The 17,614-nt window shown below is 46.5% G+C and overlaps 1 protein-coding gene across 4 annotated transcripts in view; it reads left to right on the top strand.

Annotated features, from left to right (window-relative positions):
• LOC147089885 (NACHT, LRR and PYD domains-containing protein 3-like) overlaps positions 1–17,614 on the top strand; it is a 59,787-nt gene that overhangs the window by 2,922 nt on the left and 39,251 nt on the right. For 2 of the 4 annotated variants that reach the window (XM_085977189.1, XM_085977191.1), the window contains exons 3-4: positions 12,870–12,965; positions 16,689–16,855. In XM_085977189.1, the coding sequence (XP_085833315.1) occupies positions 12,902–12,965; positions 16,689–16,855 (231 nt within the window). In that variant the 5' untranslated portion in view covers positions 12,870–12,901. Of the gene's footprint in view, positions 1–12,869; positions 12,966–16,688; positions 16,856–17,614 lie in introns of those variants that run through there. The other 2 variants (XM_085977188.1, XM_085977190.1) reach the window with 2 other exon arrangements.

Genomic DNA, 17,614 nt, shown 5'->3' with positions numbered 1-17,614 from the left:
TTCCCCTCACAGCTTACTGTCCCACCTAGATTTGTATCATCAGCAAACTTGGATACATTTCACTCGGTCCCTTCATCGAGGTCATTAATATAGATTGTCAATAGCTGAGGCTCCAATACTGATCCTTGCGGCACCCCACTAGTTACAGCCTGCCAACCTGAAAAAGATCTGTTTATCCCGACTCTGTTTTCTGTCCGTTAACCAATCCTCTATCCATGCTGCTTTATTATCCCCAACCCCATGAGCCCTAATCTTGTGTAATAACCTTTTATGTGGCACCTTATCAAATGCCTTTTGGAAACCCAAATATACTACATCCACTGGTTCCCCTTTATCTACCCTGCTAGTTACATCCTCAAAAAACTCTAATTAATTTGTCATACACGATTTGCCTTTCATAAAACCATGTTGACTTTGCTTAATCATGTTATGATTTTTAAGTGCCCTGATACAACTTGCTTAACAATCGATTCCAGCATTTTCCGAATGACTGGCCTGTTGTTCCGTTTTCCCTCTCCCTCCTTTCTTGAATAGCGGTGTTACATTTGCGACCTTCCAATCCGCTGGGATCGTTCTAGAATCTAGGGAATTTTGGAAGATCAAAACCAATGCATCCACTATCTCTTCAGCCACCTCTTTTCGAACACTAGAATGTATGTCATTGGGTCCAGGGGATTTGTCGGCTTTTAGTCCCATTAATTTCTCTAGTACTTTTTCTCGACTTGTATTAATTACCTTAAGTTCCTACCCTTGGTTCCCCACCATTTTTAGTCTGCTTTTTGTGTCTTCTACTGTGAAGACAGATACAAAATATTTGTTTAACGTTTCTGCCATTTCCTTATTCCCCATAATTTCTCCTGTCTCCGCCTCCAAGAGACCAATGTTTAGTTTTACTACTCTCTTCCTTTTTACATACTTGTAGAAGCTCTTACAATCTGCTTTTATATTTCTTGCTAGTTTTCTCTCATTGTATTTTTCCCTTATCAATGTTTTGGTCAACCTTTGCTGGTTTTTGAATCTTCCCCCAGTCCTCGGGCTTACTATTATTCTTTGCAACATTATAAGCTTCTTCTTTCAATCTAATGCTATCCATAACTTCTTTAGTTAGGGTGGGGGGCGGGGGGCGGGGGGCTGAGCCAGTGGGTGTGGGGGGGGGCAGAGGCCTGGGCCAGTGGGGGAGAGCATGGGCCTAGGCCAGTGAGGGGGCGGAGGCCTGGGCCAGTGGGGGAGAGTGGGGGCCTAGGCCAGTGAGGTGGCAGGGGGCTGGGCCAGTGTGTGTGGGGGGCGGAGGCCTGGGCCAGTGGGGGAGAGCGGGGGCCTAGGCCAGTGAGGTGGCGGGGGCCTAGGCCAGTGAGGGGGCGGAGGCCTGGGCCAGTGTTGGGGCGGTGCGGAGTGCTGGGCCGTAGGGGGCGGGTATCTGGGTCAGTGAGGTGGCGGGGAGCTGAGCCAGTTTGGGGGAGGGGGTGCTGTGCCCGTGGGGGGACAGAGGAACAACATCACTTGAATTGTACAGGATCGGTCAGAAGGTAAGTTCCATGTTGCTGAGCCTCACTGCAAGTAAAATATGCATTGAATGAGGTGTTTGATAGAAACATAGAAGATAGGAGCAGGAGAAGGCCATTCGGCCCCTCGAGCCTGCTCCGCCGTTCAATTAGATCATGGATGATCATCCAATTTCAGTACACTGTCCCTGCCTTCTCCCCATATCCCTTGATCCCTTTAGCCTTTAGAACTATATCTAACTCCTTGAATATATTTAATGAATTGGCCTCAACTGCCTTCTGTGGTAGAGAATTCCACAGGTTCACCACTCTCTGGGTGAAGAAATTCCTCCTCATCTCAGTCCTAAATGGCTTACCCCTTATCCTTAGACTGTGACCCCTGGTTCTGGACTCCCCCACCATCAGGAACATCCTTCCTGCATCTAGTCTGTCTAGTCTTGTTAGAATTTTATAAGTTTCAATGTGTCCTCCTTTGTGAAGACAGAACCAAAGTATGTATTTAATTGGTCTTCCATTTCTTTGTTCCCCATTATAAATGCATGAGGGAGAAAGGAATCTCAGGTTATGCTGATGGGGTTAGATGAAGAGTGCTGGCAGCAGGCTCGTGTGGACCATCAAGTGGCACAGACCACTTGGGCTGAATAGCTTGTTTCTCTGCTGTTAATTCCATGTAAAACAGGAGGTGACGATGCCGCATTTTCTGAGACAGTTTGGTATAAAGAGAACATCAGAAGCTTTGCTCTAATTCTGTAACGTGCAACAAGCAAACTCCTCCGGTGGAACTGGGAGATTCCAGTCGCCCAGCCAGAGCACGTGGAATATTCTGTAAAAGTGAAATGAGTTTAACTGTTTCTATAACATTGAATCACAAATAAGGTTTGTGTATTTCACAGAAGAGGGTTTGATCAGAGACTCGTCCCGTTTGCCACGTGGGTGAAGAGTCAGGCAGGTGCATCTCCATCTCCAGCCTCCCTTTCCTCAATGTTTTGCCGCCTCCCGAATTTCTGCCCATCTTTTTCACAGCCTCATGTTTGAATCTCTCCAATCAGGTTTCTGCTCCTGCCACAGCACTGAAATGGCAGCAACCAAAGTCCCAATCGACACATTCTGAGACTGTGACCATGGTAAACGATCCCTCCTCATTCTTCTCGACCTCTGCCGTCTTTTACACGGTCGAGCACGACACCCTCCAAGGCCTCTCCCCCGTTGTCCAGCTCAGGGTTAGGGTTTCCTCCGGGTGCTCCGGTTTCCTCCCACAGTCCAAAGATGTGCGGGTTAGGTTGATTGGCTATGATAAATTGACCCTTAGTGTTAGGGGGATTAAATACGTGGGGTTACGGGGATAGAGTGGGATATGTGTTGGTGTAGGGGTTACGGGGATTGGGTGGGATATGTGTCGGTGCAGGCTCGATGGGCCGAAATGGCCTCTATCTGCTCTGTGGGGTTTCTGTGATTCTGTGACTGCCCTCACTTGGTTCCACTTTTACCTACCCAGTCGTAGCCAGAGAATCTCCATCAATGGCTTCTCTTCCCGCTCCCGCACTGTTAACACTGGAGTCCCCCATTGATCGCCCCTCGCCCCCTCCTGTTTCTCATCTCCGTGCTACCCCTTAGAGACAGCCGAAGACAAGTGGTCGGCTTTCACATGTACCCTGACCCCACTCTGCTCCACATCTCCACCAGCTCTCTCGAACCCGCCACTGACTCTGCTTTCTCACGCTGCTTATCCGACATCCATCTGTGATTAGCTGCACATTTCTCCAATTAAACATTGGTAAGACCCAAGACATGGTCTTTGCCCCTGCCAGGAAATCTGTTCCCTCCTTGTACCCAATCAGTGTCTCAGATTTAAACATACCATTCACACGTGATATCAAGAAATGGCTGCCTGCACTGGATACAGGAAAGGGTATGGGCCCCGACAACATCCCAGCTGTTGTGCTGAAGACTTGTGCTCCAGAACTAGCCGTGCCTCTAGCCAAGCTGTTCCAGTACAGCTACAACACTGGCATCTATCCGACAATGTGGAAAACTGCCCAGGTGTGCCCGGTCCACTAAAAGCAGGACAAATCCAACCTGGCCAATTACCGCCCCATCAGTCTACCCTCAATGATCAGCAAAGTGATGGAAGGTGTCGTCGACAGTGCTATCAAGAGGCACTTATTCACCAATAACCTGGTGAGTGATGCCCAGTTTGGGTTCCACCAGGACCACTCGGCTCCCGACCTCATTACAGTCTTGGTCCAAACATGGACAAAGGAGCTGAATTCCAGAGGTGAGGTGAGAGTGACTACCCTTGACATCAAGGCAACATTTGACCGAGTGTGGCATCAAGGAGCCCTAGTAAAACTGAAGACAATGGGAATTGGGGGGGTGAAACGCTCCACTGGCTGGAGTTATACCTAGAACAAAGGAAGATGGTTGTGGTTGAAGGGCAATCATCACAGCCCCAGGACATTGTGGCAGAAGTTCCTCAGGGCAGCGTCCTAGGCCCAACCATCTTCAGCTGCTTCATCAATGATCTTCCCTCCAACATAAGGTCAGAAATGGGGATGTTCGCTGATGACTGCAAAGTGTTCAGTGCCATTCACAACTCCTCAGATAATGAAGCAGTCCATGCCCGCATGCAACAAGACTTGGACGATGTTCAGGCTTGGGCTGATAGGTGGCAGGTAACATTTGCGCTACAGAAGTGCCAGGCAACGACTAACACAAACAAGCGAGAGTTGAACCACCTCCCCTGATATTCAATGGTATTACCATCGCTGAAACCCCCACTATCAACATCCTGGGGGGTCACCATTGACCAGAAAACTAACTGGACCAGCCACATAAAAACTATGGCAACAAGAGCAGGTCAGAAGCTAGGTATTATGTGGCGAGTGTCTCACCTCCTGACTCCCCAAAGCCTTTCCACCATCTACAAGGCACAAGTAAGGAGTGTGATGGAATATTCTCCACTTGCCTGGATGAGTGCAGCTCCAACAACACTCAAGAAGCTCGACACCATCCAGGACAAAGCAGCCCGTTTGATTGGCACTCCATCCACCACCTTAAACATTCACTCCCTCCACCACCGGTGTACCGTGGCTGCAGTGTGTACCATCTACAAGATGCACTGCAGCAACTCGCCAAGGCTTCTTCGGCAGCACCTCCCAAACCTGCGACCTCTTCCACCTAGAAGGACAAGGGCAGCAGGTGCATGGGAACACCGCCACCTCCAATTACCCTCCAAGTCACACATCATCCTGACTTAGAAATATATCGCCGATCCTTCATCGTTGCTGGGTCAAAATCCTGGAACTCCCCCCCCCCCCCCCGCCCCCCCCCCCCCCCCCCCCCCCCCGTGACAGCACTGTGGGAGTACCTTCACCACACGGACTTTAGAAGTTTAGAAGAATGAGAGGGGATCTCATTGAAACTTATAAAAGTCTAAGGACTAGACAGACTAGATGCAGGAAGGATGTCCCCGATGGCGGGGGAGTCCAGAACCAGGGGTCACAGCCTAAGGATAATGGGTAAGCCATTTAGGGCTGAGATGAGAAATGTCTTCACTCAGCTGGTGTTGAATCTTGGAATAGCTGGGGTCCTAGCACCTATCCCTGCGGTACCCCACTAGTCACTGCCTGCCACTCGGAAAAAGACCTGTTTATACCAACTCTTTGCTTCCTGTCTGCCAGCCAGTTCTTTGTCCAAGTCAGTACCGTACCCCCAATGCCATGTGCTTTAACTTTGCACACCAATCTCTTATGCGGACCTTATCGAAAGCCTTCTGAAAGTCCAAATGCACCACATCCACCGGTTCTTCCTTCTCTATTCTACCAGTTACATCCTCAAAAATTTCCAGTAGATTAGTCAAGCATGATTGACCTTACAGAAGCAAGCCGGGTAGATGGAGTTAAGATACAGCTCAGTCATGATCGAATTGAATGGAGGAACAAGCTGGAACGAATGAGTGGCGTACTCCTGTTCCTATGTTCCTGTGCCTCTATTTATAAAGCCAATGCTCCCATATACGTTTCTAAAAGCCTTATCGTCCTGTCCTGTCACCGTCAAAGATGTCTGTATCTATACCTCCAAGTTTTTCTGTTCCTGCAACCCCTTTAAATTGTACCAGTTGGTTTTAATTGTATCGCCTCATTCTTCCCTCCATAATGCAGCATTTCACACTTCTCTGCATTAAATTTCACCTGCCATGTGTCAGCCCATTTCACCAGTGTCTCCATTTCCTCCTGAAGTCTTCTGCTATCCTCCTCACGGTTTACGACTTTTCTGAGATTCGTGTCATTGACAAACTTTTAAATTATGCCCCGTATACCTAAGTCCATGTCATTGAAATATATCAAAAAGAGCAGTGGTCCTAATCCCGCCCCCTGGGGACACTGTATACTTCCCTCCAGTGTGAACAATATCAGTTCACAACTACTGTCTGTTTTCTGTCCCTTCACCAATTTAGTATCCACGCTGCCACTGCTCCTTTAATATCATTGGCTCCAATTTTGTTAACCAGTCTATTATGAGGTACTTTATCAAAGGCCTTCTGAAAGTCCATATACAGAACATCAACTGCACCACCTTCATCAACCCTCCTATTTCATCGATTCGTTCATTCAAGTCAGCCAGATTTGATTTGCCTTTTAAAACAAATCCATTTTGGCTGTCACTAGTTAACCCATGTTCTTCCAAGTGACAGTTAATTTTGTTTTGGAAATGTTGTCCCGAGGAGTTTGCTCAACACCGATGTTAAGCTGAGTCGCCTGTGGTTATTTGGTTCATCACTCTCTCCTTTTTTGAACAGTGAAGTAATGTTTGCAGCCCTCCAGTCCTCTGGCACCTTTCTCAGATCCAAGGATTGGAAGATTGTGGCAGAGCGGGTGACATTTCTATTTGAGCCTTATCAACCGTTTTAGTACATCGTCCTAATCGATTTATACCCTGTCCAATTTCTCTACCAGCTCCTCCTTTACTGTGCGATTGGCAGCATCCTCTGCTTTAGTGAATGCAGAGTGATGTAAGCCCCCAAAGTGTGGACTAAGTGATATACAAAGTCGACAACACTGGCTTGTTGTAAGAAAGACAGACCCAATAATTGAAGTAAAAACGGTTTATTCAGGCCTGGGGAGCTGTGGCTCTTGCGTCCCAACACAAGGCTCCAACTCCACCGAACCTCTTGAGGTTCACACAGTTATACAAAAATTAAGGCCCTGCCCTAAAGGCGGGGATAAGCTTATTAGCATATACAGAATTATAGTTAAATTGTAATTATAAAACCGTGACATTCCATTCTTCCAGTCGCTTACAAATCTCACATTTCGTTATCAGTTGGTCCTGTTACTTTCTCATGACCCGGGGCCTCAACTTTATTACTTTACGATCGTCCATTTGCTGTTGTCAGATGGCTTGGTCTTTTTAAGTATTTCTCTAAGATAGTAGATCTTTCCAAAGCGGGCAATCCGCAGACTTTCTGTCTCTCTCTTGAATTATTTCTACAGAGCAAAAACACTTTAGTTAGTTTAAAGAATAGAACCCTGTTGAGCTTCACACTAACAAACCCTTAAGTGCAAAGGTGTCGACTCACGTGGCCGAACCCATATATCTCTCCCTCTTTCTAAGGGGTTGTTTTGACAGTTTTAATCTCTCAGCAGTTAACCCGTAGTCCTGTTTAAACCTTATCTGGGTTTATACAACTTTTACAGACTTCTATTGTTCAACTCGGAGCACGAATTAACCTATTCCCTCCATTTTGTATATTGGTGTTACAGATGAATCCTGGTTTGTTTTACCTTATTAAAGCCAATTTTTAATATCTTACTTCACAGAGGCAAAGTGCTAATTTATTACCTCAGCTGTGTCCTCGGCTTCCACAAGATGATTGCCTTTTTGGTCATTAATCGGCCCCACCTTTCCTTGGACTATTCTTTCATGCTTTATATGTTTATAAAAGGCGTTCGTGTTCCCTATTATGTTACCACTAATCATTTCTCATACATTGTGCTTGCCCCTCTGTTGCTGTTGTGTGTTTATTCCACTAGTGGCAGCTTTAGTGAAACAGCAACGTACTGAATTTTACAAAGTCTCAAACTGGTACTGAATTAACTGAATCGCTTTTACATTTCCACAGTGGGGAAAGGAAAGGCCGCTGATTGATAGTTTCAATGGCCGCACGTGCATGGGTACACACACAAATGGAGAATTATGATTGTAAAACAGCAGTCACATCCACCAGTTGTATATTCGTGGTGTTTTCTGAGATCCCAGATGTTCGATCCGTGTGTTAATGGAGACACGGAATGCAGGAGTTGATTTAACAAATGTTTACTGAACAAAGTCTGGAGGTGAACTAACTGCACAAGACGCTACACAGGCTTATATACCCGAGTGGTCACTACTGGTACAGTATACAGGGGCTTCAAAAACATAGTCCCTCTTAAAGGTGCATACACTACAATTCCTCCCCTTTTAGATAAATAGTACATAACATTTTAAGTAATCATTAAATAACATTTTTACAAGAACAATAATATACACATTTGCTGAAGTTAATCAATTACAAATTCAGTCTCTCTGGAGGCTTCCTGACTCGGTCCGGACAACGCCTCGGTGGTGTAGTAGGTTCTTTTGGCAAGGTCGATTCGGCTTCAATGCCAGTGTCGGGTTCATCTGGTTCCAGTATCACCGGATCAGAGGTAGATACTATGGGTATCTCTGCTTCATCATTAGGCGTATAGAGTTGTGGTGTAGGTTGTCCCTTTTCGGATGACTATGATCTGGTCAGCATGGCGCCTTATTATGCTTTCTCCAATATCCACGGTATACATCAGCGGTCCTAGTTGTGTGCAAATAGTTCCAAGCTGCCATTTCTCAGTACGGTAGTCCCGGGCCAAAACTGGTTGACCTATCTGGAAGGTTCTAGTTGGCCTTTCATTCATGCTTTGAAATTGCTGGTTCTCTACGTCCCTTCTGATGTTTGGCTTGACCAAATCCAGCCGGCATCTTAGGCTCCTATTGAAAAACATCATGGCGGGGGTTTGGTTTGTAACCACGTGTTGCATTCCTGTACGCAAACAAGAAGTTATCTACCTTATGTTGTAGATTTATGTCTTCATTACCCATGGCCTTTATGGCCTTCTTGATGGTCTGGACAAACCTTTCAGCCAATCCATTGGTGGCGGGATGGTATGGGGCGGACGTGTAGTGCTTAACCCCATTGTTTTTTAAGAACTTCCTGAATTCTTCGGATACAAATTGCGGTCCATTATCAGAACAGATCTGTTCAGGCAGCCCATTCCTGGCGAATATGGTCCTTAATACTGTGATGGTTTTTTCCGTGGTGGTGGAGGACATCTTTATTACCTCCGGCCACTTGGAGTGTGCATCCACCGCGATTAAGAACATTGAGTCCATAAATGGACCAGCAAAGTCGATATGTACCCTTTGCCATGGAGATGAGGGCCACTCCCATGGATGTAGAGGGGCTTGTGGTGGGGCGTTTTGGACCTTCTGGCATCCTAGACAGCTCTTGGTCATTTCTTTGATGTCTCCATCGATACCTGACCACCACACAAACGCTCTGGCTAAGTTCTTCATTTTCACTCCAGCCAGATGCCCCTCGTGAAGCTCCTTTAGCACTTTATCCTTGAGTTTGGGTGGAACCACCACTCTGGATCCACACATCAAGGTTCCTCGGCACACTGACAGCTGTTCTCTTCTTTGCGAGAATGCTGGCAACAGTGGTTCGCCATGTGCTGGCCATCCCTTCACCGTTAAATCATAGACTCGTGAGAGAGTCGGGTCATTTTGCGTTTCCTTTTCAATGGTAGAATTTGTCACCGGTAGACATTCCACTATGGTCAAGTGGAACATCTCCACTGGGTCCACTGTAGGCGCCTCTTCCACCGTTGGCAACGGTAGGCGTGATAACCCGTCAGCATTCCCATGCTGTTTTGTTCCTTTGTATTCTATGTCATATTGGTGTGCCCCTAGGAAAAGGGACCACCTCTGTAGCCTTTGCGCTGTCATAATGGGAACACCCTTTTTAGGGTTGAATATGGAGACGAGGGGTTGATGGTCAGTCAACAAGGTAAATTTTTGTCCGTGTAGGTAATGGTTGAATTTCTTCACCCCCCGCACCAGGCTGAGTGCCTCCCTGTCGATCTGGGCATAGTTACGCTCAGCTGAGTTCAATGAACGTGACGCAAAAGCTATCGGCCGCTCCGAGCCATCAGGGAATTTATGCGATAATACTGCTCCCACGCCGTAAGGGGATGCATCGCACACCAATCTGATTGGCAGTGATGGGTTGTAATGAGCCAACACTTCCCTGGACGTGATCAAGCCTTTGCATTTATGGAAGGCACGTTTACAGTCTTCACTCCATTTCCAAACTACTCCCGTTTGTAGCAGTGCGTTAAGAGGGTGCAGAACCATCGACAAGTTTGGTAAAAATTTATGATAGTAATTTACTAATCCCAGGAACGACCCTAATTGTGAGACACTTTCAGGCGCTGGGGCCTTTACGACCGCTTCAATTTTTTCAGGTGACTTATGCAACCCTTCTTCGTTAATGACATGGCCACAATATGATATTTGTTTCTGGAAAAATTCGCACTTGGGGCGATTTGCTCGTAGGCCCCGTTCTCTCAGCCTCGTGAGCACCTGCTCCAAGTTGGCAAGGTGCTCGTTGTCGTTTTCTCCTGTTACAACGATGTCGTCTCGGTAGCATTGAATCCCCGGAATCCCTTGCAGGACTTGCTCCATAGCTCTTTGCCAGATAGCCGGAGCTGATGCCACTCCGAAAACCAGTCGATTGTACTGGTACAGGCCTTTGTGTGTGTTTATCGTGAGATACTTTTTAGAGGCCTCCTCAACCTCCATCTGTAGATATGCCTGTGCTAAGTCAATTTTGTGAAACGTTTCCCTCCGGATAGTGAGGCGAAAATATCTTCTATCCTCGGAAGAGGATACTGTACCGTGTGAAGAACCGGGTTTACAGTCACCTTGAAGTCCCCACAGATGCGAACTTTTCTCTGTTCTTCAGATTTATCATTATTCAATGTTTTCTTCATGACCGGGACGATGGGTGTTGCCCACTCGCTCCAATCTACCTTGGATAACACGCCTGCTTTTTCCAAATTCTCCTGCTCTGCCTCGACGGCTGGACGAATTGCGTATGGCACCGGCCTTGCCTTAAACTTGGGAATTGCCGCATCTTCCACTTTTATTGAGGCGGTGGCGCCTTTCAGGGTTCCTAGTTCCTGTTGAAACACTTCTTTGGCGTTAGCTAAGATTTCTTTTAATCGTCCAGGTATGACGTCATCATCGTTTTTTTTCTTACTGGTAACCGTCAGTGCCTGAATGGAGTGCCAGTCTAAACGTATCTTTCTGATCCATTCACGTCCCAACAACGGTGGACTACCATCTTGCAGAACGTATAAATACAACTTCTGTATTTCCTTGCCGTTGTATACAACAGGCACCCTTATTTTCCCCCTGGGGTATACTTTCTGCCCCGTATATGTCTTCAAGACAATGGATGTGTCTTTCAAAGGTATATGCGGAAATAGCCGCTCGTAATCCTGTCGACTCATGACGGCCAGAGCTGATCCTGTATCTAGCTCCATTTTGACTGGGGACCCCGCTATCGTGAGGGTAACCCAAATGGTCTGGTAATCTTCTTTGGCAATTACATTATGTAATTTGAGACAGCTTAGTCTCTTGTTTCCGGAGTCGCTATCGCTCTTCTGGTCTTCGGAGCTACTGTCCGTCATCATTTGTACCTTTCTGTACTTTTCCTTATTGACCTTTTTACTGTCAGCGGATTCTTTCCAGATCTGCATACACGTGTCCCATCTTTCTGCATTGCCTGCATGATTTGTCCTTGAACCAGCAGTCCTTCTGGTCATGGGTGGATCTGCCGCAGCGATAACATCTCTCGAAACCCCGTGTCATTTCATGGGTGCCGAAGTCCTGTGGCTTTTGCTGTATCTCTGCAGCTCCTCTTGCTGCTGCTTCGTATGATACAGCCACACTGAAAGCCTTGTCCAGTGTCAAATCTTTCTCAGAAAGTAGTCTTTTCTGTGTTCCTTCGCTTAGGAGACCGCAGACGAATTTGTCTCGTAGAGAATCTGCCAGTCCTGCCCTGAATTGGCAGTGCTTTGACAGCTTTCCTAATTCGGTGAGGTAATCAGCGTTACTTTCATTCTTGTGCTGATTCCTCCTGAAGAATTTGAATCGTTCCACTATCAGCAGCGGTGTTGGGTTTAAGTGCTCCTGTAAGGTATCAACAATCTCCTTAAAATTCTTGTCCATCGGTTTGGCTGGAGTGATCAAGTTTCGCAACAGCCCGTATGTCCTTGCGCCCATCAGATTTAGAAGTACCGATGCCTTTTTATCATCCGCTACTTCATTCGCCTTGCAATATACCTCCACTCTTTCCACATATGTGGTCCAATCTTCTATATCACTATTGAAAGCAGTAATATTGCCAGTCTTCGGCATCTTGAAAATCAAAAATGGCGCTTCCCGCGCTTTTCCTCCGTCCCCGATGGATCAAAATGGCGCCTCCCGCGCTTTTCTTTCTTCCCCGCCGAGTTAAGATGGCGTTTCCCGCCGCTGCTGCCAACGCTGTTCTCCGCGGTTCCCGTTGCGACCTGCAGTTTTTCGCGGTATTTCTTTTTTTATATATCGCTTCAATAGTTTCTCCGTTACTTGGAGAACCGTTCCCGTCGTGGAGCGGACCCTCTGGGACTTTCCCCTCCCTCTGCTCGGTCCGAACACCGACCTGCTTTGCAGCACCGGACGCGCCCTGAGTGCTCCACCCTCTCTCTTTGCTTCTGCTTCCCGACTCGCTGCCCGGCCCCGTTGCAGAGCCTCCCGATCGAGCTCTAGCCCGCCGCAGCCCAGGAAGGATCAGTGCACTACCTGCCACCAGCCCGTTTAGCTGGTGAAACCACAGTTTTTGTTTTTTTTCTGGCTTCGACCTTCGTCTGAGGAATCGATCCCCTTGAGGTGCTGCCGAATTGCAGGTAAGTTCGTTTCTAACTCATCGCCACTGTTAGATCCGTGTGTTAATGGAGACACGGAATGCAGGAGTTGATTTAACAGGTGTTTACTGAACAAAGTCTGGAGGTGAACTAACTACAGAAGACGCTACACAGGCTTATATACCCGAGTGGTCACTACTGGTACTACAGTATACAGGGGCTTCAAAAACATAGTTCCTCTTAAAGGTACATACACTACACCAGAGCTACCAGCTGCTGTACTGTTGAGGGAGGAGGGCCTTGATATCATGTTAACAAGGCAACGTTCTCTTTCTCATTTTAATATTTCCGTCTAACCCACCCATTAATATTATATTTGTTACAGAGCATCAGAGCCTGGGAACGCTTGTCACCGCCATGGCTGAATGTCCAAACAGGGGAGAAGATCCAACATCTGCAACAAGAATAAGAATGGACACAGGTAGGTTCACCTAATACTTCAAATACAATGTCCCGACAAAAGGTCCAGAACTAGTTGAAGAACCTGCAGCTCTCACAGGTCGAGGGAACAGGACAGGGGCTGAGTACAAAGAGGGAAATGAGTGACCATCTAGAGGGACACTGCAGTCTTGGGTGGAGGCAGTCTCTGAGTACTGAAACTCTCCAATGGATGCCTGGTATTGGGGACTGTAAGGTGGATCGAGACTGTGATCAGAGGAGCAAACAGTGTGACTCCAGAGAGCAGGAGGCCACCCAGCGGGGCAGAGTGAGAGGTAGGTGGGGCACAGGAATAGGAGAGCGGTACTGGTGGCAGATTGTATAGTCAGGGGAATAAACACCCTCATCTGCGGCCCTGAGCATGTCCCGAATGGTTAGTTGCCTTCCTGGTGCCAGAGGGAATAACATCCTGGAACGGGTGGGGCCACCTCTGGGAAGGAAAGGAGAGCAGAAAAGAGCCATGTTCGGAACCCGTAACACAGATAGAAATACGTTTATAGAGGGACTATTGAGACTGAGGCACTAAACTAAGAAACCAGGCCTCAAGCTGTTGAGCTCCGGATTGTTTTGCACTGGGCTGCTTAAGGCGGGAAATATGAGGCTGGTCAATGTGCGGCTGCAGGGCTGGAGCAGGAGGGAAGTGTTCACGTTCTTGGGGCGTTAGTGAGTTCCGATGTAAGGGAAGCGACGAGCGCCATCTGTACCGACCAACAATAACGGTTTTACAGAAAAGGTGAATGGAGCAGTGGGAGGGTATCAGGGGATGTGACTGGAGATTGGGAAATATCCGGATCGGAGACAGAGCGGAATTAGTAAAAATGTGGGAGCTGAAACAGAAGATTTAAGAAATAGTGAAAAAGGTATTAGCAAGAAAAAGGAAGGAGGATTTGAAATCGCGAGAAACAAATTCACTTGGTTTTTAAAAAAAAAAAAAGAAACTGGGACAAGTCAGCATTTCAAGTGTTGGAGCTAGTATTGAGTGTTGTGTGTGAGTGTACAAATCATTCCAAACATTCAGAAACATGAGAGATGTGATCAGGTATCTATAAGACAGGGTCTTGGTTTTCACAGGACTCAGAGGGAGATGTTCCTGGTGATAACAGTTTGAGGGAAGAGTGAAAGTTTGTGACTGCCAGTATTAATAAAGCATTCGATGACAGCATAGAACAACAACATGGACACACTTACGTTTATATAGCACCTTTAAAGTAGTAAAACGTCTCAAGGTGCTTCACAGGAGTGTTAGCAATCAAAGTTTGACACCGAGTCACATAAGGTGATATTAGGACAGGTGAGCAAAAGCTTGCTCAAAGAGGTAAAGTTTAAGGAACGTCTGAAAGGAGGAGAGCGAGAGAGAGGCGGAGGCGTTTAGAAGGTAAGGGTGTTCCAGGGAGCAATGCTAAGATGGAATCCATATGTACACAGTTCAGCAATAGGAAGGGAGTTAGCACAATTCTCAGTGGGTTTTACAGGTCAGCGAGCAGTGGAGGTGAGGGAGAGGGGTGGCTGGGGAAACTAGTTGTGAAGAATGCAATTTTGGGGAGATACAAAATATTTCCTTAACTTTCTAAAAATGATGGTGGAAGTGAAGATTTGATGGACTAGAGGAGAATGTGGGTCCACAGTTAGAGATCACTGTAGGGAAGGATTTGGATCTGAGTAAAATAGCCAAGGTGGAGAAGTCACTGGGCTCAGAAATAATGCACCCCAGACTGTTAGAGGAAGTCAGAGAGGCGATAGGAGGGACTGCCCCCAGCATTTCAACCCACGTTTAATATCAAAAATATGCTGGTGTACTGAAGAAGCCCAAGTGATGATTCTGTGGATTAACCTGGTAACCAGAGACCATTGTGTAGAAACTCCACCAAATCTGTTAATCCAGGTCGAATTAGTGAGCATTTAGCGAGAAAGAGTATGATGAGGGGAGGCTGGAACGGATTGGATGTAGAAAAGTCGTATATGACAATTTTACGAACAATGACGGACAGGTAAAGATCCTTTGGTCCATCCAGACTCTCCCAGGCAATTGCGATGCTTTGCCATACTTTGTTCTAGCCATTCCAAACCAAACCATGGGTGAGGTGAAAAAAAACAGGTTAAAAAACAGGTAAAAACACAGGCCAATTTGGGGGATTAAAATAGGGGAAATTCCTCTCCGACCCTCTAGGCAATTGAAACTAGTCCAGCAGATCAGTCTTACACTGAATTCCTGGAAGTGTCTTCCTGTTGTAAGAGGTGATGTCCACACCAAACAGGAACAGGTCCAGCTCTCGCCTGAAGGAATTCACCGAGTCACTGTCCACCGCCAGAGAAGGTATCCTGTTCCAGAGGTCGACTATTCTCTGGGAAAAGAACCACCTCCTGACACCTAACTTAAATCTGGCCTTGCACAACTTAAAATGGTGACCCCTGGCCCTCCGTAAGCTATGTAATTGGAACAAAGTGTCAAATGGAACACAATCGATTCCTCCATCATCTTATAAACCTCAATCAGATCACCACTAAGTCTTTGCTTCTCTAAAGTGTAGAGTCCAAACTCTTAGCCTATCTTGATAACTAAGTTGCTTTATACAGGAAACTTTGTGCTATCTGGCACCCATGGGACCGAGCTACTGCCGTTTTTTTAAAAGCTCCGCATAGACCAGCGTCAATGTTATCAGATAGGAGCTTTTCATCGCAGTATCTGACCACAAACACTGTTGCTCAACAACAGCTTGTAAACACTCGGCCCGTGGCTTGGAAGCGTCTCTGAAGCTGTTGCTAAGATACAGAGACGCTTTCTAGAGCCTGCTGTATCTGACCACAAACACTGTTGCTCAGCAACAGCTTGTAAACACTCGGCCCGTGGCTTGGAAGCGTCTCTGAAGCTGTTGCTAAGATACAGAGACGCTTTCTAGAGCCTGCCGTGTCTGACCACAAACACTGTTGCTCAGCAACAGCTTGTAAACACTCGGCCCAGTAGCTTGGAAGCGTCTCTGCAGCTGTTGCTAAGCGACAAAGACGCTTTCCAGAGCCTGCCTGTGAAAAGAATGCTAGGAGGAAAAAAAACACCTAACCAAAACGGCTGCTGATTTCTGCTGTTAGATCAAAGTTGCCGGACATTCAACTTCCGGATAGCACAAAGTTTCCTGTACTGGGAATTAGTCTAATGTCCCTCCTCTGCAACAGTTTAAAAGCCTCAATCTCACCCACCATGTGAGGAGACCAAAACTGGACACAGTATTGCAAGTGAGGCCTTTACCAAGGCCTTGTACTAAGAGAAAATAGGTTGTCTTATACCCAACTGTCCTATGAATGCACCCTAATACCCCCTTTGTTCTAACTATCGCTTCACGGCATTGCTCCTGTACTTTTAGAGATGTATGTACTAGAATGCCCGGATCTTCCTTTCTTCCCCTTATTTAATGCCATGAAGGGTGTATGAATGTTGAGCACTCGCCCTGCCCACAGGCATAACATGGCACTGATCCAAGCTAAACATCATTTGCCAGTCATGTGCCCAATCTCCCAACACATTAAGATGCAGTTTTGTGGAGATGTGACTATACAGGGTTTTGGAATGTTGCCCATGCGGTGTGAATGTGTTATCAGAAGGTGATCGATAATGTGGCTCACAGGAAGCTGCAGCCGTTTGGTATACGATGAAATGTAGCCGCCTGGGTAGAAAGTGGATAATGTGTTTAGTTTTCTCCATTTGTGTTCACAGATCCGGACTCTACAATCACTGAGTTCTTGACAAAGTGCGACGATTACCAGCTGTTCCAGTTCACGAAATTCTACCGGGACAGACTGGAACAGGCGATTGAAGGAGGGGTGGACGGAGTCAGCTCGTTGTTAACATACGAGAGGCATTTCAGTGGACAAGAACATCGGGTGAGTGGGAGGCACACAGAATGAGTTTGGAATATTTAAACATCACAGAACTGACAGGATATCAGAACTTAGAATCACAGAATGTTACATAAGAGAAACATGTCAAATAGGAAAGAAATGGATAAAACGGAAAATATTTATAAGGCCCAGAAATTCGGGTCTCCACGGGTGACTACGCACGGGGTACTCACCCGTAGGCCCAATGGAAGTGCCGGTTTCCTGCATGCACGGGAAACCGGCACTTCTGTTCCCCTGAAAGATGGGGTTAAGAGGTCGAACACGTGCGCAGGAGAGGCTGTGCGTGCGCATCGAACTTGTGTTCTTTTTGCAGGTTTTCCCGGGAGGGTAAGTCTCCAGAAGTTACACATTTAAAAAGCAGGCGTAAGGCCTGTTTTTTTACAAGGTAAGTGGTGAATTAATTAAAATTAAAACATTTTTTCCACAGGTTTATTATTTTTAAATACTTTAAAGCAAGGTAAGTTTATTTTTAGCCCCGTTAGAAAATAAAATTATTTTTTCAAATTTAAATTATTGTATAAAAGTTATTTCATGTAATTTATAGTTTATTTAAAAAATGTGATTTTTTAAAAATTTATTTGAAGATTTAGTGATGTTTTGGGGCCCGTAGTATTTATAAGTTTTGACAGCTCTTCCTGTCAAACTTATGAATGATGCATACCCTGCTCCCCATGGCCCACGTGATCCCAGGGGACGCATCAAACTAACTGCGCCCCTGGGATACGCAAGCACTGCGCGCCG

The sequence above is a fragment of the Somniosus microcephalus genome, unplaced genomic scaffold, assembly GCF_052327205.1.
Source record: "Somniosus microcephalus isolate GS21.2 unplaced genomic scaffold, FLI_Smic_1.0 unresolved_chr4, whole genome shotgun sequence".
Taxonomy (NCBI): domain Eukaryota; kingdom Metazoa; phylum Chordata; class Chondrichthyes; order Squaliformes; family Somniosidae; genus Somniosus; species Somniosus microcephalus.
Note: the sequence above shows the minus strand (reverse complement) of the source record. Positions and strands in the feature narration are given on the sequence as shown.